General features: G+C 36.6%; 2 protein-coding genes across 2 annotated transcripts; both read right to left on the bottom strand.

Moving 5' to 3' along the window:
• Positions 1-197: 197 nt before the first annotated feature.
• On the bottom strand, positions 198-12,016 carry nt5dc2 (5'-nucleotidase domain containing 2). The gene is made up of 14 exons (XM_079897655.1): positions 11,434-12,016; positions 10,935-11,119; positions 9,516-9,590; positions 9,363-9,418; positions 9,176-9,269; positions 6,853-6,981; positions 5,960-6,020; positions 5,307-5,409; positions 4,986-5,087; positions 4,525-4,606; positions 3,697-3,783; positions 3,358-3,498; positions 1,454-1,518; positions 198-1,348 (listed from the first exon to the last, which is right to left on the bottom strand). Exons 1-14 carry the CDS (start codon positions 11,801-11,803, stop codon positions 1,087-1,089), a joined length of 1,812 nt encoding a protein of 603 aa, XP_079753781.1. The 5' UTR covers positions 11,804-12,016; the 3' UTR covers positions 198-1,086.
• Positions 12,017-13,286: 1,270 nt separating this feature from the next.
• On the bottom strand, positions 13,287-26,770 carry ccdc22 (CCC complex scaffolding subunit CCDC22). The gene is made up of 16 exons (XM_079897096.1): positions 26,405-26,770; positions 26,084-26,261; positions 25,589-25,721; positions 22,747-22,853; positions 22,127-22,211; positions 21,769-21,938; positions 20,215-20,427; positions 18,591-18,782; positions 18,265-18,384; positions 17,978-18,094; positions 16,072-16,173; positions 15,525-15,632; positions 15,301-15,396; positions 14,793-14,852; positions 14,397-14,471; positions 13,287-14,282 (listed from the first exon to the last, which is right to left on the bottom strand). Exons 1-16 carry the CDS (start codon positions 26,452-26,454, stop codon positions 14,169-14,171), a joined length of 1,920 nt encoding a protein of 639 aa, XP_079753222.1. The 5' UTR covers positions 26,455-26,770; the 3' UTR covers positions 13,287-14,168.
• Positions 26,771-27,792: the final 1,022 nt, after the last annotated feature.

Genomic DNA, 27,792 nt, shown 5'->3' with positions numbered 1-27,792 from the left:
AATACAAGAATAAAGATTGTAAATCCACCCCCTTCAAGAATAAATTACATTTTAACACAAAAAAACAGTTTCACATTATTACTGTTTTTGATCAAATAAGCACTGCCTCGATTGGCATTATGAGACTTAAAAGATTTGCAATTTTGGGGTTACATGTTTCATCCCTGAAAGATTTAAGAATGAGTGCCATCAAAACATATTAATACAAAGCCTTTTATTTGATTTTATAACTTGTACAGCAAGTGCATACAAAAAGATGACATTTCTTGTTCACAGATTTAAATGTAAGCAAACAATGTTCTGATTGTACAGAAGCTTAGTCCAAAGCCATGAACAGCAAAGGCCTGCAAGGTCAAAAATAACAACAGCATTTGGTTTAGCCCTCCAGGAGCTTTCATATATGTAAATACAGCTGTCAATTAAAAAACAAAAATGATTTATCTATCAATAAAAAGCTGTGGAGGCTGTTATTATTTGTGCATGTTTAAACTTTGAGTCTAGGCTATATTATTACTGTAGTGTGGGGGAAGGTAAGTAACATTACAACACCAAATATGAGGCTATTTGACCTAATCATACATGTAATCAGACCTACTGTATTTGTAACTCATATTGTGCATTTTCGGCCAGCGGCTCAATACTTTGGCCTACCAGAAAAAAAAGTCTGGGTACCACAAGTATAGAAAATGTCATCCTTCCTGTTATCATGATTCATGTTAATACAAACATCACTCTGTTGCAACTACAAAACTCATGACACACAGGATTAATCTACAAAACCAATCCAAAAAGAGCTGAGAACTGTAAACCACTTAACATTTAACTATGTTTAGTAATACGTAATAAAATTGCATCAAATGCAAAAAAAAGTTAGAGGTAAGAACATAAGGAGAAATTAATCAACAAGCCTTTGTCTTTTACTGTCCAAGGCTTGAGAACATTGAGATGCATTGTAAGCTAACATCCAGCAGATGGCCCTGTTGCATGTGACGTTAGCGTAAAAAGTGCCACGTCTCTAATGCCATAGAGACAAACACACCCCTCATTCCACTCAGTTCATATTTGCACAGTAAACCTTTGGTGTTTTTAACGAATATGGGCCATCTCCTCCAAGAAGGGCGTCTTCATGCAGCCAGTGCAGAGCTGGTCCATCCAGAGGGGGGCTTCGTGCTGCAGGGGCGTTCGCCGTGGGTAAAAGGTGTAAGAGAGGTCGTAGTTCAGTAGGCAGCTGATCGAGGCCATGTAGAGGTCTGAGAAACGGCACAGGCGGCGGGAAAAGTAAGTGGGGTTGTGGCAGGTACGGAATATGCTGCCAAAGTGAGGGTTGAAGAGGTTTTTGGTGACTGCCCTATAATAGAAAAAATAAAGACAAGTTACAAAGGCTATAGTCAATAAGTTAATGAATTTATTGTGTGCTAAATGCATAACAGTCTTTTTGTCTTGCTTTACTCACCGTAGCTCCTCTCTCTCTTTCAGCCACTCCTGCAGAACCTTCTTTGACTCAGGATCCCGATACATCTAAAAAAAAAAGAGGAAAAAAAAAGAAGAAGAAAAAAAATTGTCAAGTCAGTTGTCCAAAAAAAATATTTCTCTCCAAATGAACAGGGACAACATTTACAATTGAGACTTTGAGGTGATACAAAAGAGAGCTTATACTTCCATTGTATTATAGTTATGTAAATAAATAAATAAATATTATACACTACCGCGACCGTTCAAAAGTTTGGTGGTCAGTAAGATTTTCTTTATAAGAAATTTATATTTTGATTTAGCAAGGATGTATTAAACTGATCAAAAATGACAGAAGACATTTGTAATGTTACAAAAAAAATTATATTTCAAATAAATGCTTAACTTTCTATTCATCAAAGAATCCTGAAACAATGCATCTCAGTTTCCACTATATATATATATTTTAAATGTAATTTATTCCTGTAATGGCAAAGCTGAATGTTTCAGAAAAAATTCAAAATGTTCTGATTTGCTGATTTGGTGCTCGAGAAAAATGTATTAACATTACTGCTTTTAATTTTTTATTTTATATATATATATATATATATATATATATAAAATAAAAAATTAAAAGCAGTAATGTTAATACATTTTTCTCGAGCACCAAATCAGCAAATCAGAACATTTTGAATTTTTTCTGAAACATTCAGCTTTGCCATTACAGGAATAAATTACATTTAAAATATATTCAAATAGAAAACTGTTATTTAAACCTGTAATATTTCACAACATATTTGTTCCTGTATTTTTTGATCAAATAAATGCAGTGAGCATAAAAGACTACTACTTTCAGTAATACTTATAAAATATTACCAACCCAAACTTCTGAACGGTAGTGTAAATAAAACAAACAAATACATACACCATATGTATATGTATATGTATATGTATATGTATACACACAAACAATAGTCTGGAGGCTCTAGTCTAAAACAAATCATATTCATATACATGTATGGAATTTTGTTCATTACATTTAATCAAAAACAGAAAAGTCTGATTAGCCTACACTAGCATGTTATGTGTTAATATTTTAAAGTCATTTGTCCAGAGGATGAAATAAATATCTAGGCTCAAACAATTTTTATAATATTGGTTTAATATTTAAAAATATATATTGTTAACTGTACAGATTTAAATAATAATAATAATAATAAAGCAAATTCTTCTCCAAAAACAGAATACTAAGATTAATCTCAAACTGAACAAAGGTGGAAGATTCTTTAGTAACAGAATCTTCTCTTCCTTTTTCACATGTGAGACTTCTCGTGTATTATATTAGCTATTGCATCAATAACTCTTATGACCCCTGCAGCACAAGCACAGGAAAAGCTCTTCATTAATGTGCTGATAGCGCAAATGTTGCTTCAGGACATATAGACTTGGATGTTAAAGTAGCAGTGTCTGTTTAAATGTTACGTTCCCTTTCATTCACAACCGAAACATTTTATGCCATTTTCAGTGGCTCTAATTTGAGTAGCACAATTTAAAACAATTATCACCCAAACCTTGACAGAATATAAGGTCGAATGCATTGTGGATTATGTAAACAGAGAAACCAATCACTCCAAGCTTTTCTTACATAAAGGATCTGACTTTGGCTATGAACACTCGGAACAATCAATCCAGATCAATATTAAGTGAATGGACCTCTGCCAAACCTACCAGGTCAGTCCTATGCAACCAAATGAGGAATACAAGCACATGTAATGCAGACCTGTTTATTTTGCTCTCATTAAATCATTCTGTAGAAACTTGCTTGCATACAGAATCATTTTTTTCAAGTTTAAAGAAGTAAAAAAATGAACCTTTTTCTATGCTTAAGTTCAGAGCCATACTGCTAACCTGCATGCGCTCCAGCAGTCCGGTGAGTGCCTGCAACCACGTGAGACTTTGAGCGTACTGATCTGTGTTCACCACCTTCGTCTCCACCTCAAGTTCAGGCACGATCGCTCCTGTCCTCCACCCATGACGCAGCATCAGGTCCTAAAATGCCAGGACAGGATACTTCAAGAACCTTTTTTACAATTAGTCACTGTTTGATCCTGGAAACTAATGACTATAAAAACTGCAGAGCAAGATTTACTGCCACTTTTGTTGGAAACACCAAGCACTCTGAAACAGTAAAAACAAAAGGAAGACATTTGCGCAACAAATGTGCACAATGTATTCAAACAAACTCACCGCCAAGTCACTGTAGAGATGATCTCCAAAGTAAAAAACCTTGGATCCCCGCCATCCTGTTAGCTTCAGAAAGTCTACAAGGTTTCCCTTAAACAAAGCAAAACACAGGCAGTTTTGTTAGCCAGCTGCTAACATTGTGATTGATGTACAGGTTTTCTTCCCAATACTCATTCGAGTTTCTGGAAGCTCTGCGTCAACAGACATTTCATTGGTGTATTGCAGGAACGGTTTGCTCTTAGGTTCCTGCCAGGGAACTTTCCCAGAAGTCTTTCCCAATTTAGGAAGGTTTTTATATGCTTCTTCTACTTTATCTTGCCTGAGGGTGTATATGTATAGTCAGACTAAGCCTCTGTGTTCTGGTCAGCAAAGTCTGTTTGTACATGCCTCTCAACACTAAACTGTGAAATTGAATTTCCATTGAGACTGAACTTGACCTCGTCACCTTTTCCACTTTTTCCAAATGAAAGAGCCAAATGAAGTGGATAAATCATTCTACAATTAACAGTGAGTCAATGCGGAGCTGGAAGGATTTGGGTTATTCTCACAGGGACAGGAAAAACGTGAAAAGTTTAGAGAAAAGTTAACCGTGTGCAATTTAAAATAACATGCTCTTGCACGTTGAGGACATACAAGTAGGACAAATGTCCCAGTAATTCTGAACAATTTCCCCAGATGAATTTGTAATCCCAGATTTAATCCAGATTTATAGATGAGTCAGCATAAATGTAGCAACTGAAAGCTTCTCAGAAAAGAGTTCTCCCTCTATTGCTCATAATCATCTTACCAGAATAAACAGACAGAATTCAGTACAAAACAAATCTGCGTTACCTGCTTATAGATCTGTCCCTTATTCAAACTACTGATCCTGTCCCACTGCAAGTCTCCATTGCAGTCCAAACGTCTGAATGGTCTGGACAATTGAGAGAGATAGAGATTATCATATCAATGTGGTGGGTAATTCAGGACAAAACTAAAACACTCATGCTGCAGAAAACATAAGTAATTGGGAATCAATATACTGCCATTAAAAAAGTTTGAGGTCATTAATATTTGTTTTAAAAGAAATTACTACTTTTATTCAGCAAGGACACATTAAATTGATCAAAAGTAACAGTAAAGCCATTTATAATGTTACAAAATATTTCTATTTCAAATGAATTCTTTTGAACTTTCTATTCATCAAAGAATCCGGAAAAAAAGTATCATATTATGAATCACCTCTTCCAAAGGGTACATTGAAACATTTTAGGGCAGAAATGAGATATTTTCCATTCACAATGCAGACTTACTTATTACAGTCATTAAAAAAATGAGGCTTGTCAGCTTGAACAATGACAACGTCAAAGAATTCCCTCCAGTCCTTTCCAACCATGTACCTCATGCCTTTATCACTGAAAAAAATAAAAAAAATAAAAATAAAAACACATTTACTTAACATATTTCAAAAAAATGATAAATATATAAGCTGATGTTCAAATTTATGACTGTGTGAAATGATTTGGGGCACAAAAGAATTAGGGGTCAAAACTAAGTGGTGATTCACTTCGCTTCACTTTGAGGTCTCTTGTTAATGTATCTGTTGAATATGATGCATCAAATCTGAAACTCACACAAAGCTGAAGGGGCTGTTGGTAATAAGGAACAGTTTCTTCCCCTGACTGGCCAGCCGGTGCAACACAGCGTACGTCTCGTCTCCTCTGAGAATGTATTTCTCTGGGGACCGAATAAGCAAGGAAAAGGGGTCACAACAGGCAGAAAGTGAGGAAGAAAAAGGGTCTTTTAAAAGCCCGCCTATTCTATACTAACTAAAACCAAATCGGTAATGTCTGCAGACTATGATAAATGTAATTCAGAATCTTATCAGATCTGTTTTTCCTGTTTGCCTAAAAAGTGTTTATACTGCAATGGAACATCTGTGATAAGGATAAAACAAGCATTAAAAAAATAAAGATTAGATTGGGCTAGCCCCGTAGAACTGCTCGCTTCAAATCCCATTCTCCAGAGAGGTCCGATTATGCAACGGTTTGCTCTAAAAACAAAAGACTGCTCTCCACCTATACACACACACACGCACTACACAGACTGGGTCTGAGAGGGTCACCCTCAAGTCTGGTTTTCATTAGCTCCAGCTCACAATAACATGATCTCTTCTTGGCTAAAGAAATTTAAAGCAAGTCTTTAACTGAGATTTCAAGCCATTTTTGAGCCACGTTATATTCAAATATCCGGGTAATGCACATAGTCAATATTTGTTAATACTCACCAAGATCTTGCATGATCCATTTGTACATGTAACCCTTGATATGCACCATTCCAATTGCATCCTGCAAAGACAGATTTTGTATTTAACATTTTTGTGAACAAGTGCTTGAAGCAAACCACTTTCTATTCTCTTTTCTCCCCTTTGTTGGAAAAAAAATATTTTTAAATGGCTCTTTCAAAAGCTTTACTTCGATCCGCTGCCAGGTTTCCGGTTCCCCCTGACATCTTACACACCCACACGGCTTTGCGAGAACAGTACAATCTGTTCTACCAGCGTTGACAGAAGTCAATTTAAAAAGCTGCGCTTGAAAGATAAACAAGTGTTGCGTGCTGACGCTTTACTTCCTGACAAGCAATGCGTTGATGAGGCAAAACCACTAATTGCAAAATAACTTATTTGATTCATGTTGACACCATGGGGGGTATGAAAAAAACAAGGTTTTAGCCATTTACTGCTTGGCCAAGATTTTTTTACTTGCTGCTAGTCAGTGAGAGCTCAAGCAAGAAGGGGTGGAGAGTGTGGCTGAAAAGCAGAAGTGAAACAAGACTACATTCTGCAAGTAAACTGACCCATAACAGCAAGAAAAAACAAAGTCACTCTGTAACCCAATTCAGGACCACCGTGATCAAGTCTGAATGAAAACAAATCAGTCAGCGGCACTTAACCACAGGCAGAAGAAAGAATCCGCTCAGCTTGAGGACAAAGTTTACAAAACAACAGACAAGAAACAGCTCTCACGGTTTTAAATTACAAAAGCAGTTTGTAAACTATTCCCACAGTCTGTAAAAGCAGGATGGCTTTTTTGTGCAAATTCACTAACACGCTTTACGGTCGTCAGGAAGACAAAGTAGTTGGATCAGAATTCACGGAGGGCAAATTGACTTCACACTTACGGAGACATCTTTGTAGAGATGCACAGGGTCGTACTCTATGTCGTTTGAGATGAAGTAATCGTTCGCAGCTGCCAAAAGAGTCATCTCAGGGATGGAGAAAACATCCATAAACTGTTTCATTTTGGGACCCTGGAACAAATAACAATAAAATGCATGAGTCATTTGCACATTTGCATGCATTTTAAAACAGTGATGAATAAGCAACTTTTTTTTTTCTTTCATATTTATACTTAAATGATATGCCTGCTTTGAGAGGAGCTGGAAATAGTGATATTCTACTTGAAATTGTAGGTCATATATTTTAAATATTACAAAAATTTCCTGAGCCACGAATTTGCATGACCATATCAGTCTGTTATTTATTTTTTTATTTTATTTTAAATGCAGGCTTCCCAACTGATTTTAAATTGGAAATCAAATGACAATCTAGCATAGTGCTAAAATATATTGAAAAAAATAAAATAAAATCTTAAAATAAATAAAAGTATTACCATGAACTACATGGCTTTAACATAAACATCATAGCTTGTACAATTCATAATATTATGTTTAATAATATTATAATATGCATAATGTTATAATATTTTATTTAATAAAATATTATATGATAAATACAAAGTTTTATTATTTGCACTTTATTATTTATGTCTTCCCTACTGTATACGACCTCATCAGAACCACTGCTCAAACGAGTTACTCATACAGATTTGTGAACCACTTTGAGCGGGTTACAACAGACTCCAAATAATAATTTGTCTAGTTATTCATATATAATATGTCTGACTTGTGAACAAGTTTTACAGAAACCAAGAGCAATATTTAGTCAATTAAGTTTACAACAGAGAATAACAAGAAAATGCTACTTCATCATTGACTTTTCCCGTTCTGGAAAACACCATTTTATAAATGGGTTAGGGTAATACTAATCCCTGATATATTTTTGTTTCCCATAACCATGGAAACTCTGCAGAGAAGAACGTGCCTGATAACTATCTGATTCAGAAAAGGACTGTGATGTTTTTGTTGTAGATATACAGCATACTGACAATTACTCATGGCGGCTGGACACACAAAATCAGATCTGAGCTCCTGACAGGGTGGCTTAACATTTCCCCTGACTAACCTCTTAGTAATGAGGCACAAAAATGTAAGCATGCAAATATTTCTATGTCAACATCTGCCCTTTCCAGAGTAAAACTGACTGATTAGGCTTGTAACGGTACACAAAACTAACGGTTCTGTACCGTCATACCGCGGTTTTGAAGTCATGGTTCGGTATGGTACAACATAAAATTGGTACAATGGTATGGTACAAAATAAAAGTTTCTTAAGGGTAAAAAAAATCTCTGCTAATGCTATAAACTATATAGGGAGCTCTTGCACATTACTATAATATTAAAGGTTGACAACAGAGCCCAAACTATTAGCCTAAATTCAGTTGCTATTTATTTTTAGATATAATAATCAACACTCAAATGACAAATTGTATGAAAACATGTAAACTGCACAGTTTTTGCATTAACTTCTAAATGTATATGTTTTTACTCCAATGTATTATTGAAATATAATCATTCACACACTGGCTGTCATTTACATGACAAATATTTTAAACATACATTAAATAATCAAGACATCTTTAAAAGGTTAAGTAAACTATAATGAATATATAGGCTAATATGATGCATATAGCGAACTAACAAGCTGTGGACACTTGATGACTTGCCTGAGGTAAATGACGTAATGCTACGTGGGATATTGTGTACAAGCTGTTTACTGATGTCTTTCCACCATGGAAACACTGATCGAGCGATTGCATGAGATATAATACGTTTCAGTAAGTTGCACTGTATCTTTTAACATACCTTCAGATGTTCATTCATGTTTATTAGGAAGAGATGGTCGAGTTCACTCGCGCTGCTGCTTAAACTGAGGCGCCTATACAGTGATCTGTCACTCGCGCCACATTAAAGAGCGTCAAAAAACGTCATTTATTGTTTGAATTTTCGTGATAAAATGGACATAATTAAAAAAAATTACACTTTGTTTCTTATCGAAAGTAACAAAACACAGAGCTTATTGCGATTATTGGTGGTTAGGCTACAATACTCTTGTACATACAAGACACACGAAAATTCATGGTACGAATATGTGTACTGTTACACCCCTAATTACTATTTAAGCAAAAGTCAAGGAAGAAAAACCTGAGAGTATCGCGATACACACCGTGGGTAGTGTTTCGCAGTTTTCCGGTTCAGTTTGAATATCGTTACACCCCTATGACTGATGAAATGAGAATGCATAATAAATGTAGTGGGACTATCACCTTGCCATAGAATCCACTGACTTGGTGGAGGGGAACATGATTTGAACCTCCATAAAGTTTCATGACCTCCTCATCAGGGACAGGCTTCAGACCCCTGCGTAGAGAATAAATACAAAACCGTGAATTACATAACACACTTCTCCACACAAACTCACAGACTGAATTGATCAAATGAGGGTCAGTTTACCTATAAACGGTGCCTAACTGGATGTAATGGAAGGCATCAATTTTCATGAGAAGTCCCTGTGGAATGTAAATAAAAATAAAAGATTAATTCATATAATAGTAAGATATAATGAAAAAATGCTGCAAAAAAGCAAACCATGAATGTTTAACAAACCTTTTGGATGTCGTAGTGAAGCCCCCGACTTGCAAAGTTGGGAATGTAGTCGTACTTACCGATTCCCTCAGGGTACTAGTGAAAGAAAGGCACAAAAACAAAAATCTCAAACATGCCGACCTTTAACCTCCCACCCCGTGATTCCACATGATCCCTCAGACAGACCTCCGTCATTAGAACAATTAAACAAAACAGAAGCGCACAGGAATCTGAGGAGCTGAGCCAAAAATCCCAGGATACAAGTGTTCAGGACTGTTCACACAGAACACATTTTTGCATTCAACTGCACTGCTTTTCCATTGTTGTCTATGCAAATGTGCACTAGACAGACGTGTTTTGACTGTTGCACTCACATCCGTCGGCCAACGTTGAGCATCTGTCAGCTTAGTTTTTGCGGCACTAGTCGGACTGTTGTCTCAAGTCGTGATTACAAGCTTGTCGCATTCAAGTGCTTTGTTGTCAGAAAGAACAAGAATCATGGAGGAAACCAGGTTTATTCTTGCCTATTTATTGGGAAAGTCTTAAGCCAAAATGATATTTAGCATCCCATTAACTGACAATTATAAAAACATTCACCACACTATGGTCAGCTTGCTATAACGATTCTGGAATTTTGGTCAAATACAATCTATTTTCGCTGTGTATAAAATATACAATATGCTTCAAAAGTTTATTTATATTGCAAATATGCACTACTTAAACGACAAGACAATGTAGCTGTTGTTGAAAAAACTAATAAAGAATAGCTGTCACTGCAGCAATCATTCTCCCCTTCGCCATGTTTAAAGTTTATGACACACCCATCTCGGGAACTTGGGTATCAAAATGATCCCCGAACTTCCCAGTGGTAAATATGACTTAAAAGATCGTTCATGTCCAATTTTTAAATAGGAAACTAGTATTTATGATAATTGCGATAGCATTATTTCATGACCCTGCGTCTCACGTTTTTAAATGCAAAATCGTGTTCAGTATCTCACAGAAAACACGTTTCTACATTGCACTGTACTGCTTTTCTATTATATTCTATGTAAACGTGCTAGAAAGACTTTGGTGCTCAAGTCTTTTGCCGTAAAAAAAAAATCTACTTTAAAAAAAAAAAACTTTTTTTTTCCATGACCGAGTTTTGCATTCATGCGCTGTTTTCCATTGTTTTTCTATGTAAGCATGCACTATGCTAGCTAGACATACGTGTTTGACCGTTGTGCTCAATTTAAACGCGTTTTTTTTTTATTATTGTGTCCATGCGTCTCGCGTTTTTAAACGCAAAAGCGCGTTCTGTGTGAATGTCTAAGTGTTTGTTTTTTTATGTATGCGTTTTACCTCATAATAACTTTTGTTATTTACTCTTATTTTAATCAATAACATGAAACATGCAAAACAACAGTTCATATCGCTAAGAAGTTGTGTGCCTCGGACCTTGTAGTGCTGAACGAGAAACTCCCGCGCCTTGTTGTAGATCATCTCGTCCAGCGCGCTGGAATAGAGAGCTAGCGTGTAATCATAGTCAAAGCCGTAGATGTCAACCTCTTCCAGATTAACTTCATTGTTGGCATAGATAGTGGAAGGGTTCAGAAGATTGCACACTCCGGGAGGAATCAAATCTGAGAAGGGGAAAAGAAACTTGAAGTTTATTATCATGCTTTTAAATAAGTAATATTTGTAAAATATTGCTTCATCTGTCAATAAAGGGGCATAAGGGAAAAATTCTAGTAGGTTTCCACTAACACCTGAAATAGTTGTGATTGTGAATAGAAAACGTCGATCACGCATTGGAAATGCGGTTGGCAGTTGTTTACAAAATTGAACTTGCAGAGGCCAGCGCCTCTTTGGAACGGGGGAAAGTGGACAAATACGTTTTGGCATGAGCAGAGATTACAGAACATCACATATGAGAACTCAAATTAAAACAACATACCGTGCACAAGCCGTTTCATCTCATTGTATCTCGCCCACAAGTATGTTTTATTGTTGATCTGCGGGGCCGTGGACGAGAAAGCCCTGCCAGATTTGGTTAGAGATTCTTCGCCTCTATTTTTGCCCACTATTTGATGTCTGTGCGATGTAACTGAGGCTGCAACGGGGTTATGATTAGCTGCCAAATGTTTCGTCGGTCCACAGTTCTGCCCGTCTTTGCAGCACTTTTGTCCGTTCATTGTTGAACCAGCCGAGGCGAAGCTTCCACATGCAAAAGCAGGAATATTCAGTCCTGTGCAGAGCACAACACTGCAACTAGAGCTTTTTTGCCACATTGTATGGCTTAAAGTGCCTAATTTTTTGCAAGCCATGTCTACACAATGCTAACGAAGTTGTTTACTTCTTTCATCCGTACTTGCCCCGCGTGTTAAGATCGCTTCTGTGGGAAACTGATACAGGCTTGCTGAGGAGGGCATCGCTGCTCAGGCGCAGGCTGCTCTTTTAACCAATCAAATGCTAGACTTGTAATGATTGACAGTTAATCAAACCAATAAGACGTGGATTCTTCTACATCACTCTTCTATGGGTTGGTTCAGGAGGAGAACGTGTTTACATGCCAGCCCAACCAATACGTTTTCGTCATGAAAATTTTGCAATATCTCATGCTTTATGATTGGTCAAACGACCTAGCAACTGCCTACATGTGCTACGTGACTGAATATGAATTTGTTCCTATATTCTCGCATGAATGTACATGGTGTGCCCGACTGGTTCTGCCTCAAAAACACAAGATATTTTTTAACCATTCGTGGTCTTGTTCTACGCTCAGCGTGTTTTGTTGCAGACTTCAGGAGTGCGCTGCATCCTAAACACTGAAACAAACAGGACGCATTTAACTAGGGTTTTGTGCAGTAACAAAAATGCTGATGTAATTATCTCCTCTGTCCATATGTCCGACTTTATCCTACTCTCTTATCCTAGCAGATAGGCAAAATTGATTTTTACTTAGGAGCCCATCCGGAATGCACACATTTGTCTTCAATTAGTCGATTTTAGGTGTTTGGAGCAAAGGCACGTTTTACACATTTGTCTGATCGACAAGTTGTCATAACTTATTTACTGGGCTAATCAGCAAAGAAATATAAAATAAGGAGTGTAGAATGTCCAAAATGTTGCTACTTTATAGCAGTTCTTTTCGGAAATAACTGTTGCATGTATTCAGATTCATACAGAATTCATTGGAGTATGTTTGTTTGGAATAGGGTGTGGCAGAGGCAAGAGTTTCGCGAGAGCGTGTTTTGTCACTGTCCCAGAGAAAAATACTAATCAAACTGTATAAACTTAATCTCGAAACCTTCAAGTACATGTCAGTGTCGTATTTCACTCCAAAATCTAAATGCAATATATAGATTTTTCCTTAAAGACTTAAGTTATTTTCTAGTTTCCACTATGTTCATTTTTTTCCATCCTGTTAATTTGACATTATAATCGGGAAAATTATATAAACATTTCAAAATAAAAAAACCGTTTATTTTTTGTACTTTTTTAAAACTATTGTAAGGTTTCATTAAAGCAACATATACAGTAAAATTGGAGTGAAATGTGACTGGGACGTTTTTGTCAGATTCAATCAGCCGACAATTTCCTCCACCAATAATAACTGGAGGCAAAATGGTGAAATATCAGAACATCATGTTCAAAGATTGAACAGATGTATACAAGTCATGGCCATTACAAAACATTCTTTTCTATATAAATTCGCAATTCCCAAATCATGCAGCCCAACTCAAAATTTCTAATTATTACAGCAAATATCAATCTTTGCCCAAATAAAAAGTCAAAAGGTCAAATATCTCATTTCAAGAGTCAAAACTTCATTCTCAAAACTATTTTGCCAAAAAAAAAGGGAATTTAAAGACAATAACAACTAGTGGCAAATTGGTGAAATACCAGAACATCATGTTCAGAGATTGATCAGATGTATACAAGTAATGGTAAATTACAAAACATTCTTTTCCATATAATCTCTAAAATCAAACATTCCAAAGATGGCATAAACTTTGAAAACCAGTTTGATTGGGACAATCATCAGTGTTAGTCAATCAGACACTTAAATGTGTTTACACAGCTTTCCTACAGTCAGCCCGACAGAGTACTTTTCTATCACAAAGGTTCAAAGACATAACTTTCAATGACGAGCATTTTAACAGTTCTATGGATCCATCAGAGCCAAACAAACAGATACGATATCAAATTTATGCTTTAATACGAAACAGGCAAGCTGTTAAGTTCGATCAAATCACCTGAATCTTGTAATGTTCATGAGCAGCTCAACCCATATGATGAACAACAATCAGAGGTCACTGTTAACGGACACTTTCATGTACATAATATGGTTATCACCGTATAACAAAGATGTTGTCTCATCCAGCCGAAGCGGCGGTACAGGTCCTTCTCAAATTATTGCAGTCCAAGCTTTTGTTAAAAAACAGAATCTCATCACAATGATCAGAATTAGTTTTAACTAACATTTCTTCAAATTTGTGTCATTTTGATGCAAAAAACTCTTGTGTTCAAACCCTCAGTAAAAGCTGAAAGTTGCTGATGTGATGAGGATTAATTCTGATGGAGGGCTGACGCGGATGAAAGCCAAACGGACGTCTCTCACAGCAGCGTTCATTTCAGCAGGCTGGGCTTTCGCTCTGCAGTACCATCAAACATGGACGGAGAAACGGCTCAACCTTCCCGGATCTTCGCAGCAAGGGCAGAGTTTTCCTGACGAATGGCCTTGTAGTCTTCAAGAATCTTCTCTAGATTGCTAACTGTCCTTTTTCCATTCTCTGTCTCAATCTACAAAATCAAGAAACACATTAAACTGATGACACGTTTGAAAAGTGACAATGAAATGATGTTTGCTTAGTTTTCACAAATGAAAATGCATCTAAAAATGTGATGGTTTCACACCTGCTCCTCAAGATCTCGGATTTCTCTCATGATGGTTCCTGTGTCCTCAATGGTCTGAATTAGCTGAGTGCAGTTCTGAGAGCACAAAAAAAAAATACCAATGACATTAACTTCAGTTAAGTTGTGTAGAGCACTAAAGCACTGCTAATGGCCTGAGCTTAACGAGCACACGCCACCGCATTATGTGCCATTGCTATCTATAATGTGTTTTGAAGGTACAAAAGCTGCTTGTCTTTTGCAGGCCTTGTCACATGAGACAAAAATGTGGTTCAAACACAGTACCTGCATTTCAGGACTAAAGTATATTTTGTTCATTGACAAATATAAAGACCAGTGACAACAAAATATATTTTATCACATTGATTTGTGGATCATATTTGATATGCAGACTCATACCTCATGTAAGGCAGCCAAGTACTTGTAAGACTTGCGGACAGATTCATCTTTCTTGGCATCCTGCAGTTTGAAAAGATTTCAGTGTTTTAATACTGAATTCAGTGTTTTAAAAGCAAAACAACGATCACTCAAAAAAACACTACAACATAAAATGAATAAGAATTTATTTTGAAGTAAATGATTTTATTCTGATCATAAAGTGACAGTAAAGACATTTCTGAACCTGATTTGTTTTAAACCTTTTTTCAATACTGATAAGACATTTTCTTTAGAAACATCTCAGAAATAAACACATTTTAAAATATATTCAAATAAAAATAATAGAAAAATGTATAAATTATTATAAATATTTTCTACTGTATTTTTTTATCAAATAAATGCAGCCATGGTGAGCATAAAAGACTTCTTTCAAAAACATGAAACATTTTTACAGACCCCAAACTTTTGAACGGTTGTGTATAAATGTTATATGTTATGACTTTTGGACCCCACAATATATAGTACTGACCTTAAACACCAGTTCATCTGTGACAGCAAATGTTCGGTCCAGTTTTCCTGTCAGGCCGTTAATCTCTTTCTGCAAGTCCTTTGTGTCTGACAAAATCTGCAGGGGGTCGAATAATAAGGTCAGAGGTCAAAAGGCTTCTAAAGGCCTGCCAACTTCAAACACGTCATGAACTCAGATGAAGTATTTTATTGAGGGCTAGATAAAGGATAAATTCCAACAAAGACCTTAGTGATTTCCTCCTTCTGTTTCTTTATGTTGCCTACAATCTCCAAGATCCTCATGGTATAGGCTGAGCGAGACACATCTTTAGACAGTGTTTCATACTCGGTTAGCTGTGGAAAAACATTAGGATGGGGAGTACGCAAACATGCTGCATGTTAAACCAACAAACAGAAGATCATAAGACAAAACTAACACTTAAATGCTTTCTCTGACCATATCCTAACCATGCGTACATTTGTCTGTCCAATTGGAACATATTTGATGTTTAATAAAGAGTAATGTAATGCAGCTTATTATACACAGTTTAAATACAGTTCAATATACAAAGTTTCCAATGGGGTGAGGTTACACAGCTGATATAAAGATGCTGATATGCAGCAGATATAGAAACCAAGTGGTGGTTGATGCGGACAAAACCTCATGTCCATGGGACAGATGGCATACGACACTTTGTTTTTGTTCTTTGACTGGTTAGGACATGGTGTAGTGCTAAATGTATTTCCTGGATGACTAAAAAGCAAGGAGAGGGGTGATAAAATGAAAACGTACCAGCTGCTTGTACAGACTTTCCTTCTTTTTGGCCTCCTCAGCAGACTGTCTGATTTTGTCATGCAGGTCTTTGATCTCTGACAGCTTCCTGGAGGACTCAGACTAAGCGAAAGTTTACATAACCGGTCACTTCGTGAAAGCAAAAAATGCAGTCAAAATCTAATATAGGTTGCATGATTAATGGTAACATCGCGATATGGGTTAGTGCGATTATCAAAAAAGGCTGCGATTTAATTACATAAATATACGTGCTGTGCGTTTCAGAGTGAAACGTGACACTGTGTTCTTTTACATCTGAGCAGGTGATGACCAAGTTTTAAGTGTCTCTAAACAGGTCATGTTTTCAGTTTGTGTGGAATTTATGCTCCACATCATAAATATCTTCATGTGTTCTGATTTTGGCTCACTTATAACGTATTTTGGAAATGAAACGTGCACCACCCAACATCACAAACTTGTAAGAGTTTATAAACCGGCTGTTGTTAACAAAATCTTAAAGGGTCAGTTTACCCAAAACTGTAAATTATCCCATAATTTACTCACCATCAAGCCATCCTAGGTGTACATGATTTTCTTCTTTTAGCCAAACACAATCGGAGTTATATTAAAAAAATATCCTGGCTCTTCCAAGCTTTATAACGGGAGTGAATCGTAACTGAGATTTTGAAGCCCAAAAAAGCACATCCATCCATCATAAAAGTAATCCATATGGTTCCAGGGGGTTAATAAAGGCCTTGTGAAGCGAAGCGCTTTGTAAGAAAAATATCCGTATTTATGACTTTATAAACTATAATCACTGGCTTCCTGAACAGCCTTAAGCGAGTCTAGTTCCAGTGGAAAAGTGACCTCTGACCCGACGTATGACGAACTGACGAATGTTGAAGCACAGAGGATAGAGCAAAACAAAACACCGGTCACAAATTAGAAGTCTAAAATTAGACTTTTTAAAGAGAAATGTCGAAGGAATTCGATAAAAGAGAAAAGGAGCTTGAGTTTGTTGCCCAGCCCTATTTGATTAAACCACACAAGCTTACACTACTCCTACGTCATGGATCGGGTCACTCAATCAACCCATGCACGGCCGTTACCGGAAGCCAGTAATTATAGTTATAAAGTTATAAATATGGATATTTTTCTTAGAAGAATGCATTGCTTCCCTTCAGAAGGCCTTTTTTTCCCCCTGGAACCGTATGATGGATTACTTTTATGATGGATGGATATGCTTTTTTGGGCTTAAAAATTTTAGTTACAATTCGCTCCCATTATAAAGCTAGGAAGAGCCAGGATATTTTTTTTAAGTATTACTCTAATTGTGTTTGGCTGAAAGAAGAAAGTCATATACACCTAGGATGGCTTGAGGGTGAGTAAAGTAACACTTTAATGGTTTAATATTTGCAAATTAAGAAATTAAGACATCCATAAATATTAGAATTGTAATGTTAAAAATGTACAGCAAAAACTTTTATTACTAATTCTCAATATTTTCAAATTTGACACTTAAATATTACAATAACAATATTTACTTTTTTTTATTCTTTCTATTACTAAATAATAATAATCATAATAAAATAATTATAATTACTATAGTCATATTTATATATAATTACAATATTTTGGGCCAAACTGTGCAGCCCTACAAACAAGATAAAGATAAAATCACATTTTATTTCATAACTGCAGTTTTTAACCAGAAAAATCGCCTTTTCCCCATAATGTGCAGCCCTACTCATAAATTCTCATTATTACACTTATGCAGGATCAATTAATTAGGCTTTTATTAATCAGGGATAATTCACTGAAATGATTAATATCTACATATCTGGCTGTTTAGACAGGAGTGCATGTAAGACTTTGACGAGTGTAGATGCTATAACACTGTAGAACACATCAGGGTAACACAAAGTACCTCTCTGTTGCTGCACAGCTCTTTTAGTCTGCGGTGCTCATCAATCAACGGGACTCTGTGTTTCTCCCACTGAGAGGCCAAATGAACCACTCGTTTAGAGCTGGCCTCTACCACAGTCTACCAAACACAAACACACAGGACAAACGAAAAGAAACATGTCATTACACGTCATCACAGGCTAATTACATACGATTTCATTCTGTTTGCATTGTCCTGTTATTCCCGTTGCTTTTGGTCATGAAGTCAGAGGGGGTGGTACAGGTTTGTAAGTAGTGTAACTGGTCTACCTGTAACTTGAGCAGGTTGTTTTCAGCGTCAGGCAGTAGGTCAATGGTCTGTCTCTTCATTTTGACCGAATTCTCCTTCTCGGCATTACTCACTTCTTTCTGTTGCAGCTCATCTGACACCTGCAGACATTAATGCAAATGAAAAAGAGACATATCAATTATAAAAAAAAAAAAAAAAAACTGCTTAACTTTTTCCCCAATTCATTTTCGAAATCTGAGAAATATTTCCCCATATTATTACCGTTGCATCAATATTTATGTGATACAATATATATAATGTGATATAATGTCAGCATCCCATTTCATATTATCTGATTGGTCATTACCTGCTGGATGGACACAGTGAGCTGCTTAATGTCTCCGCCCACTTCTTCCATTTGGACTGACAATTGCTGCAACTGTTGCTGCAGAGCCGAAAGTTCTGCTTCCTGCTGGGCCTTTAGGTCCTCCTCTGATTGGTGAGAGCTGGGTAATGCACTTGCTGCTGCTGCCATCTGCTGGGCTGCTTTCTCAGGTTCCTAATAAATAATTGGTCTTTTATTAATTTGGCTTTTTAGTTAAGAGCCTAAACATTTAAAGATGCATCTCCAAGTAAACACAATTAACTGGATAAAATATCTAAACTTAACTTTTGGTAATAGTTTTAATAATGACAAAAATAACTTGAAGTTATTCAAGTAGAGATTGACGAATACTGATCTTTTGTACTTTTTGTACAAAAAGGGTCCAATAACAAGTATGCAAATTTAATAACTGTTTACTAACAATCATAAGACTGCAGCAATTAAATCATAATAAACATTATGAATAACTATATAATTGATAAATATAATAATAATTTTGGGTTTATGAATTGTTTTTAAAAAAAAAAATTATTATAGCCCATTAGTCAACATAATACACATTATGAATATATTATTACTATATAACTGTTTATAATAATAATAATAATTTTGTGTTTTTAAGGTTAATTTATTATTTATAAAGCTGTATTATAGTCCATTAGAATAATCATACAACCTAAGAAAGGTGAAAAACAGTAATGACCAATCACAGAGTTCTACTAAGAAAGCATATTATCAGAACTATATATACTGTCTATGTTTGTCTCAGCCTAAATTACATGACAGCCTTCTGAGGCCTAGTCCACACTAATACATTTTCGTATTTTTAGTCATGTGACACATATTGAACCAAAAGATTTATACTGCTATTGTGCCTGTTATGTGCTATTCACTTTCAGTGTTGCTAAATATATGATACTTTGTACACTCATATTGCAGTCCTGCAAAGATGACAGAAACTTTAGTCGCAATTGTTGTCCTGCAGCAAGAGAACATATAATGGTGACAGAGCGACCTGTGAATGTAAGATATTTTCTAAATAAAATGATCCTACCTGAAGAATAGCATGAGAACTTTATTATGTCTCTTCTGTCTGTATCATCTCAGTGAGCTTTTATGAGGTTTAACGCATGTGCAGTAAGGTGATTTTAGCGTTTTCCGATGTTTCTGGATAAGAAACTTTTGGAAAAAGCTTGAAAATGCTAGAGTGGACGGAGAGCGTTTTGAAATGAAAACGCCGTTGTCAAATGTATCCGGATTAATGTAGACGTAGCCTGACAGGCCGCAATTTTTAGCGCGTTTTTACTGCAAACCATCTAAAGTCAGTCAGTACACAAAATGACATCATGCATCAGCACTCTACTCCTCTTTTAACACAAAATATTTTAGACAAATATTTCTCTTGGCACATATTTCTGGTACATTTCCATGTCTGGCAAGCTGCATTTTAAAATAATCTTGTTAGTAACACACAGTCATGACACTATTTTCCACGACATGTACTAAATTTTCCATGACTGAAAAACAGCATTAGAAATGTCAAGATTTTCCAGTGTGTGGGAACCCTGGCACATCACAGTTTGAGTAAACAATCTCTGACAGGTACCTGTGTAAAGGTGAATTTCTCTGTATGGGTGAAGCGTGTGCCTTTGGTCAGCACATCTCCCCCAGTGGAGACACCACCGAATGACAGCAGAAGCTCAGCAAGGTCAGAAGTCGAGCGTGTGGCTCCATGTGCGTCAGGTCGAGGCTGAGCTGCCGCTCTTAGCTGCTCCTCAATCCGCTTCTGCAGTCGAGCTTTTTTCCTGGATCTGTACTCCTGAAGAGACAAGATAACAAGAGTGAGTTAAGCAAACTGAGAACAAAATGATTAAATAAATCAAAGTCTCCAGTAAAAGTCTTTAAAAATCACCAAATGAAATCATTAACATAACTATATCTCTTTGGTTGAATATTAGTTTATTTAGAAAATCATGACCATTTAAATAAACTCTAAATCTTAAATATGCTGTGGTTATTTTCAGAACCAAACCTATTCTCAAAGCACTGCCGATAAAAGAGTGAACAGAAATAAGTTACAAATGCCGATAAAGCCTTGTGATTTAGAAATAAAATACGTGCCGGACCCTTGGAGAACTTCCTGGGGTCAGACAATAGGCCAGTGTGTATGTTGGAGGGCAGATGAGGTGAGAATGTGGAACTAAGATGTGAGAGGGCAGCAGTACAGTCACAGGACACATGCATGCTAAATGTCACACTTGTGTGAAAGACATCTCTGTGTTCCATCCTCATGTTGATACATGCCTTTAGCACAGAGACTCCATCAAGGAAAGCAGGGCGGCAGCAAAAATATTTACATGCTAATGTTATTGTTGTTATCAAGACAGGGAACCTAGACATCGTGCTAAAGAGATGTCATGCTGAGGCTATAAAAAAGGCTCTCTGTATGAGTACACTGAGCTGAATTGAACTGAAATGCCTGACAATTTTACCCTTTTGTTGTTCCAAACCTTCTTTTTTTTAAGAACATCTGGTATATTTTTAAATATAAGGAAAGTGAATGAAGAGTGGAGCTCTCAAGCTTATATATATATATATATATATATATATATATATATATATATATATATATATATATATATATAAAAATCACTTTCACTTTCTGTGAGGAACTAACAGCCGTGAATGAATCATTCAAACCTATTCAAACCCTTCTTTTATGATTAAACTTAAACAAATTGTTCATTCACAAATCAACATTGTTAAAGAAAACTAAAACTAATGAAAAAGTTTGGTAATTGAAATAAATTGTCAATTTTAAACCTAAATAATATTGAAATTTACAAATGCTGTCTTAGCAAGTAACTGAAATTAAAATTAAAGACATTTAAAAATATAAAAATGATAAAGACAACAGCTCATAATAAAATTTATATAAAATAAACAAAAATGAAAATGAACACCAAAAAATAAACAAATTAAAACGATTCATAAAATACAATAATAGTATATAAATAAATAAAAAAACACTGATGAACGTGAACGACATGGATACCTAGGACAGATGTCAAAATTATCACTGAACAACAACTTATATAATAATGACAGAATCTAAATTTTTGGCCGAACTCTCTTTAAACATGAAGGGAAGGAGAATAACCTCAGGTGTAAGTCTTGAAAGGAGGCCTTGGCTGTTCCATTCACTCTCCCACTCCTGAGCGGCACTAAGTTCAGAGATGTGGTTCTCCAGGAGGGACGCTGGCACTGAGGCATGCTGGGAAGGTTGGGAGGTCACAGGCAGCAAATAATTCCTCCAGTATTCTTGCACCTCTGAGAGAATTCACAAAGAAACATCAAAGACAATGTTAGCTGAATGAGTCATAAGAGGTAAAATCATTGTGTCAAATTCCTTAAAGGTGTAGTCACACTTCTGGGGCAAGTGGCAACAAGGGCAATACCACAATGTATAAGACATATCACAGCAAACCCCAGGGTTAATTAAGAGAAACTGAGCATGCCTTTAGTCTGTTTCCTGGAAGAGAGCTTCACTGAATATGGCAGGCTCAGGGGCTGGGCGTGGAAACTGTGACATGGGCCGGAACTCTGAAATTACATTCACACACATTTGTCAGGTAGTTAGGCAGCATGGAAGCAGTTTCATAATGTACATAATGTATCATGGCAATATAGTATAAATTCTTCAACCATATCAACATGATATGAATATTTGTAGAGTTACTAGAGTAAAGGCCCATTCATACCAAGAACAATAACTATGATGATAACTATATTATCGTCCACACCAAGGAACAATATAGTTCTGTTTATTATAAGCGTGCGCTGCAGTTATGTTGTCTGCCCCTTTAAATCCAGGTGCTCTTTAAAGAAGGATGGATTATGAATGGCAGTCAATGTTATTATCGTTTATCATCTGGAAAAATTTGATGTGAAACTTGATTCCAACGATAATGTTTCTCTGTATCGTTATAATTGTGGTGTGGACTCTGCTGTTCTTTTACATTTAGAATATTTTACATCGCTATAGTTATCATCCTTAGTGTGAACAGGCCTTTAATGTATTTCAAATCTAGAGTGCTGCATAAGCCTGGGATTTCAAGGTGTAGGCATGTTGTGGTACCTGTGTTTTACGATGAATGGGGAGTCTACAGGACGGAGGGAGCCAAGGCACTGACAACTGCGCTCTAATTTGGGCAGCAATTGCTCTTTGCAACAGCGCAGACTTCCCTAAGAGAGGAGATATAAATGTAGACGACAATCAGACTATTCTGAGAAACTAGCCTCATCAACAATTTTAATTTAATCCAGTAATCAGGAACAACATGTGATGCCAAAATGGCAAGGAAACAATAAAAAAATGTTTGCGATAGTGAGTCTGAACCAGTCTGCATGCATTCCCACTGAGTTTATGATTGAGTTAATATGCTATTACCTGAAGTTGACTGGATGCTTTCCAAGATAATAAAACATTTTAATGCAATTCTTATGCAATCAAGGGTGTTAAATGAATGAATGTAGGAGAACTGAGGGAGAAAATAAATAATTTCTAGTTTTATTGAAGAAAGCTGGGTATAATCAGCACTTTAAGCTGTTAGATTAACACCCTAGCCTAGTTAATCACATTACCCTTTGATCCCAGCATGAAGAACACAGCCCAACCACAACTTTATTATTATTATACAGCCAGAAACTCATCTCTGGTGTTGAAAAGTCTACAAAAAAAACGTTGAGTCAAACCAGTTTTAATAATAGGTGAATCATTGCAAATCACTATTACGTCATTCATTATTGTAAGGGAATGATAATGAATGCGGACTGAAAGATAGAAGGTTGGAATTTATGAAGGTCTGTGTTACAGATTTCTCAGAACTCAAAATTGCACAACATTAACTTGGAATTGCGAGAAATAAAGTCAGAATTGTGAGATAAAAGAGTCGCAATTACCTTTTTTTTTATTCTGTGGAGAAAACGGGCTACCATACATTCAGAAAAAGAACTAGTCGCTAGATTTCAGTTTTACCATCTGTATTGCAACTGGTTGTTAAAGTCGCAATGAAACGCAAGTAGTGACTGATCATTTATTCAGCATGGTGAAACTTGGATAAAATGCAATTATTGAAAAACATATAGGATGGGGACTTGGTTCTATTCGTTGGTTGTTGGTTGGATGGAGGTAGATCTGAATGCAAGCTTAAACACAGGGGTAGGTGATTTGTTTCAGAAACATTTTTTGTTATGCTGGTTGAAAGTCTCTTCAGTTCACACCCTGATAGCAATCACTAAGATCAGTTGTCTAAATGTATTTATATGTATATACGTATTGTCTGTGGAAGGTGTAGGACCATAAAATGTTCATCCAATCGATAAAAGCAATGTCCTACCTGCCTGTCAATGTATGTATTTCCATACCTTCGCGCACCGTGCTCGTGCAGACATCACACGTCATCAGCGTGTTTCATGCTATGCATAGTTAGACAAACGTCAGTCACCGAGCACCACAACCAAAACAGCAGCCATCTACAGTTCCTCCTGAACCAAAACAACGAGCTTATGCTGTGTTCACGCCATAACTACTGTAATTTGGAAGAGACGGAAACCTGTGACATTATACTCGGAGTGGCTCATGACTCGAATTTATGCGTTACAATGGCAACACTATCAACGCCGAAATTGCAGCAGTCAGGTGATATAGGTCAGTACTTTAAGTTGTTTATGTTCATAATTATTGTAATGTTATGTGCTTTGAGGCATGAGGTAGTTTAAAGCCGTCTCCCATCTCGTGACGCTTTGCCAACTCTGCTGTGCGCGTTCTAGGGGTGTAAATTGGACCAGTTAAATTTTTATCTCACAAATGCAACCAAAATATATAACATGAACGTTTAATTAAACTCTTTGAAAATTACACACCCTCTCCCAATTGGGACAGTGCATTCCAAGTAATATCAATCAAACTGCAGCTGGGTTGTCTTAATTAAGTAATAATAACTAAAAAAAAACAGGTAACTTACAAAATTAAAGTTCATTGAAAGTATGTTTTGTATATATTAAAAGTTTGTTTTTTAGCAAGTGCAGATAACTCCACATTTAATGTTTCAGTTAAACAAAACCAAATAATTGCTATGATACATAATAAAACACTTGGTTAATCTTTGTAACGTTAATCTCCTCAGCTGACATAAACGCCTGACAAACTTTGTCGTTGCGATTACACGCAATACAGGGAGCTTTTCCCTCACCACTAACGTGCTGCTTTAGCAAGGCTCTGTGAAAAAGTTTAAGCTTTTATTTTTTTATTTTACGCCCCGAAGAAGATATCACGGGTTCATCAAGTTCGTTGAAATGCTCCATCCTCGATCACTTTTAGTCAGCTTTGACGAAACACGAGCGCATCTTTTCGAAGAGGCTAACAGCCTTGTCACCTGACCTGAATACTGTACGCTGATTCGCTAAAACGGACTTATCAGGTTGTGTTCACAAACAACAAGGGTGCTTGTCGGTTTCTGCTGTAAAACATGAACTTGCGATGCCTTGACAGTGGACAATTCCGGCTTTTTGTTACAAAACTTGTTTAGGGTTCAGTCAATCTTGTCAGATGTCTATTTCAGCTGAGAAAATTAACCATATCGATGTATTGTTACAGCCCTAGTGCGTTCATGTGTTTTAAAGGCGGCGTGGCTTTGGAGACGCTCTGAAGGGAGGGTGGGATCTCATGTTTTCAAAGCTAGCTTGCTATTGCTAGCCGCTCCGAAAATTGCCTACCCTACCTTTAAGGCTGAATTTAAGAAAGGGGCTGGGTAAAAGTGGACTAAATAATTGGAGAAATCCAGCATACGTCACCAGATAGAAGTTTGTTGTTTCACCGGAGTGGAAAAATAGGGTGAATCTTCATTTCATGCAGAGTATAATATCAATAACAAGCATATGCCAAATACATAAATGAAAAAATCAGTAGTCAAACGTACCTGCAGGCTGGTCAGAGGCCTCTGCACTCTCTCTGGGCAGCTTTTCAACCAGAAACATGAACAGAGAGCGAATCTCTGGTTCATTGCTGTAGAGAAATGTCTGGTAGCCAATTTCCCCTTTAAAGCCCACATCCTAAACATATATAACAACATATATAATAACTGCGAAAAAAGATTAATTACTGATGATATTACAATAATAAAAAAAAATTTGATTAACGCAATAGTGGAAGATCAATTGCAGAGAAACGTCTGCGGTATCTATTGTCTGCAGTAATAGGACCCATATATTCTTCATGAAAAAACTTTATTCATAATTTATATACAAGGTATAATTGTCCACACTGTAACACATTTATTCAAACTTTTAAAAAAACAAAAGTGCTTATTCATCACCAGTACTGCATTTTCACTGGTCATCATCAGCTGACTCAGTCAGTTGAGAGGTCAGTCAGTTTAGCAGACAGAAGCACGTCCAGGCACCGTGTCTCTCACCTGACAGGCCTGTGCCAGGCTCATGCCCAGTCTGAAGCGGGCAGACATGCCAGGGGGGAGCGAGTGGGACAATCCATTGCCCAGCGCAGGGTCGATCACACGCAGGCATCTCACCACCGCCTCCACAATCAGCTCACTGGTGAACTGCTTCACACTCTGTACATCCTCATCAATGTCGCTGGAAGATGATAAGGTGAAAATAACAACCACACAGACATGGACATAAGATAAGTTTGGCTTGAACCAAGATGCAAATCACTCCAAAGAGGGAGGAAATGACTTGTCACAACTGAAGAGACCTGTTAGATTTCGGATACTTACGTGCCCGCTTGTCTCAGAGAGTGAATTAAAATCCTATCGACTTCTTCCATCACGGAACGAGATCAGATATAGCTGTTCGACTGTCTTCCGTAACAATATTAAAGGCAAATGAATATCAGAAGGCTTCAGCTAACCCTCAGCATCGCCTTCACTACAGCCTGTGCAGGGCTGCTAACCAGGACGACAGTTCGGTTGCCATGGTTACATTTCAAAACGCAGCTTCAAATGAACCCGTAAAGAGCTATTTACCACATCCTCCAAAAAAACGGCGTACCAAAATAACAGCTTTTTTCACCCAGTCTCTTCAAAATCAGCTTTTTCTGGAGAGGAAGTCATTACCTAGGAGTGTCCGACGCAGTGTATCATGGGGCATGAAGTTTTAGACATTTGACACATCCATACTGAACTACTCATATAAAACTCAAGTTCCCGACATTCACAGCGCGTTCAGGTCTCGTGACGAGACCGACGCGTAAGCACGTGCGCTGAAATGTTTGAGATGTTTTTGTAGGCTTGAGAGAAAATCCGATGATTATGACTTTATTATTATTATTAGCTGATTATATTGATCTGAATGCATCTGTCGTCAATATTATTACGACTGAATTTCAATAGTTGTCTATATATTCCTTAAACTCGACACGAATAAATTAGTAGCCTATTTACAGCCTACAGACTACAGTTAGCCTAATCTTCAGAGATCTAAGCATTTTGTTTTTTTCCCTCCTTAAAATCTTTTTCAATATACAACAGGTTATTGAAATCTATGATATATTAGGCAACAGCAAAATAATTTACAGTATCCATTTCCTTTTAGCCTATATACTGAATTGTTTCCATTCATATGGTCCATCTTTTTGACCTAAAGAGGAACAAGTAATCTATTTTGATTTGCAAAAGAAAACACACACACAAAAGACAATGAAGAAAGTCTGACATTATTCCCGATGAAAAAGCTTTAAATAACATTCTGAAGCCCAATGATAGTTTTGTGTGCCCACTATCAAAATGTGAGTATTTTTATTTACTTAAAATCTTGCCTCTAGGCCACAGTCCTCAAATTTCATTTGCATGCATATTGAAACATGATGTATGGCGATTAGTCATGTGACATAAGAACCCATGCATATTCGAAACAATGCATTCACAGCATATTTGAAAATGTGCATATGCAAATGCAATTTGAGAGTTACTGTTTCAGCTAATACAATCTTAAATTTTGCTGCATTGCCATTAAAGCAACACTAAGTAACATTTTTTACCTTAAAATAATGTTTCCAAAATGGTTTCAGTGGTTCATCAAGTCGTAACAGGGTGAAAGGCACTTCTGGATTCGCTTTGCAGCCCTATATCTGCTATAACCGCGCTATGCAAGTTTGCCAAACCGG

This window comes from Squalius cephalus, assembly GCF_949319135.1.
Source record: "Squalius cephalus genome assembly, chromosome: 16".
Taxonomy (NCBI): Eukaryota; Metazoa; Chordata; class Actinopteri; order Cypriniformes; family Leuciscidae; genus Squalius; species Squalius cephalus.
The sequence above is the reverse complement of the archived record's forward strand: the minus strand, read 5'-3'. Positions and strand labels throughout refer to the sequence as shown.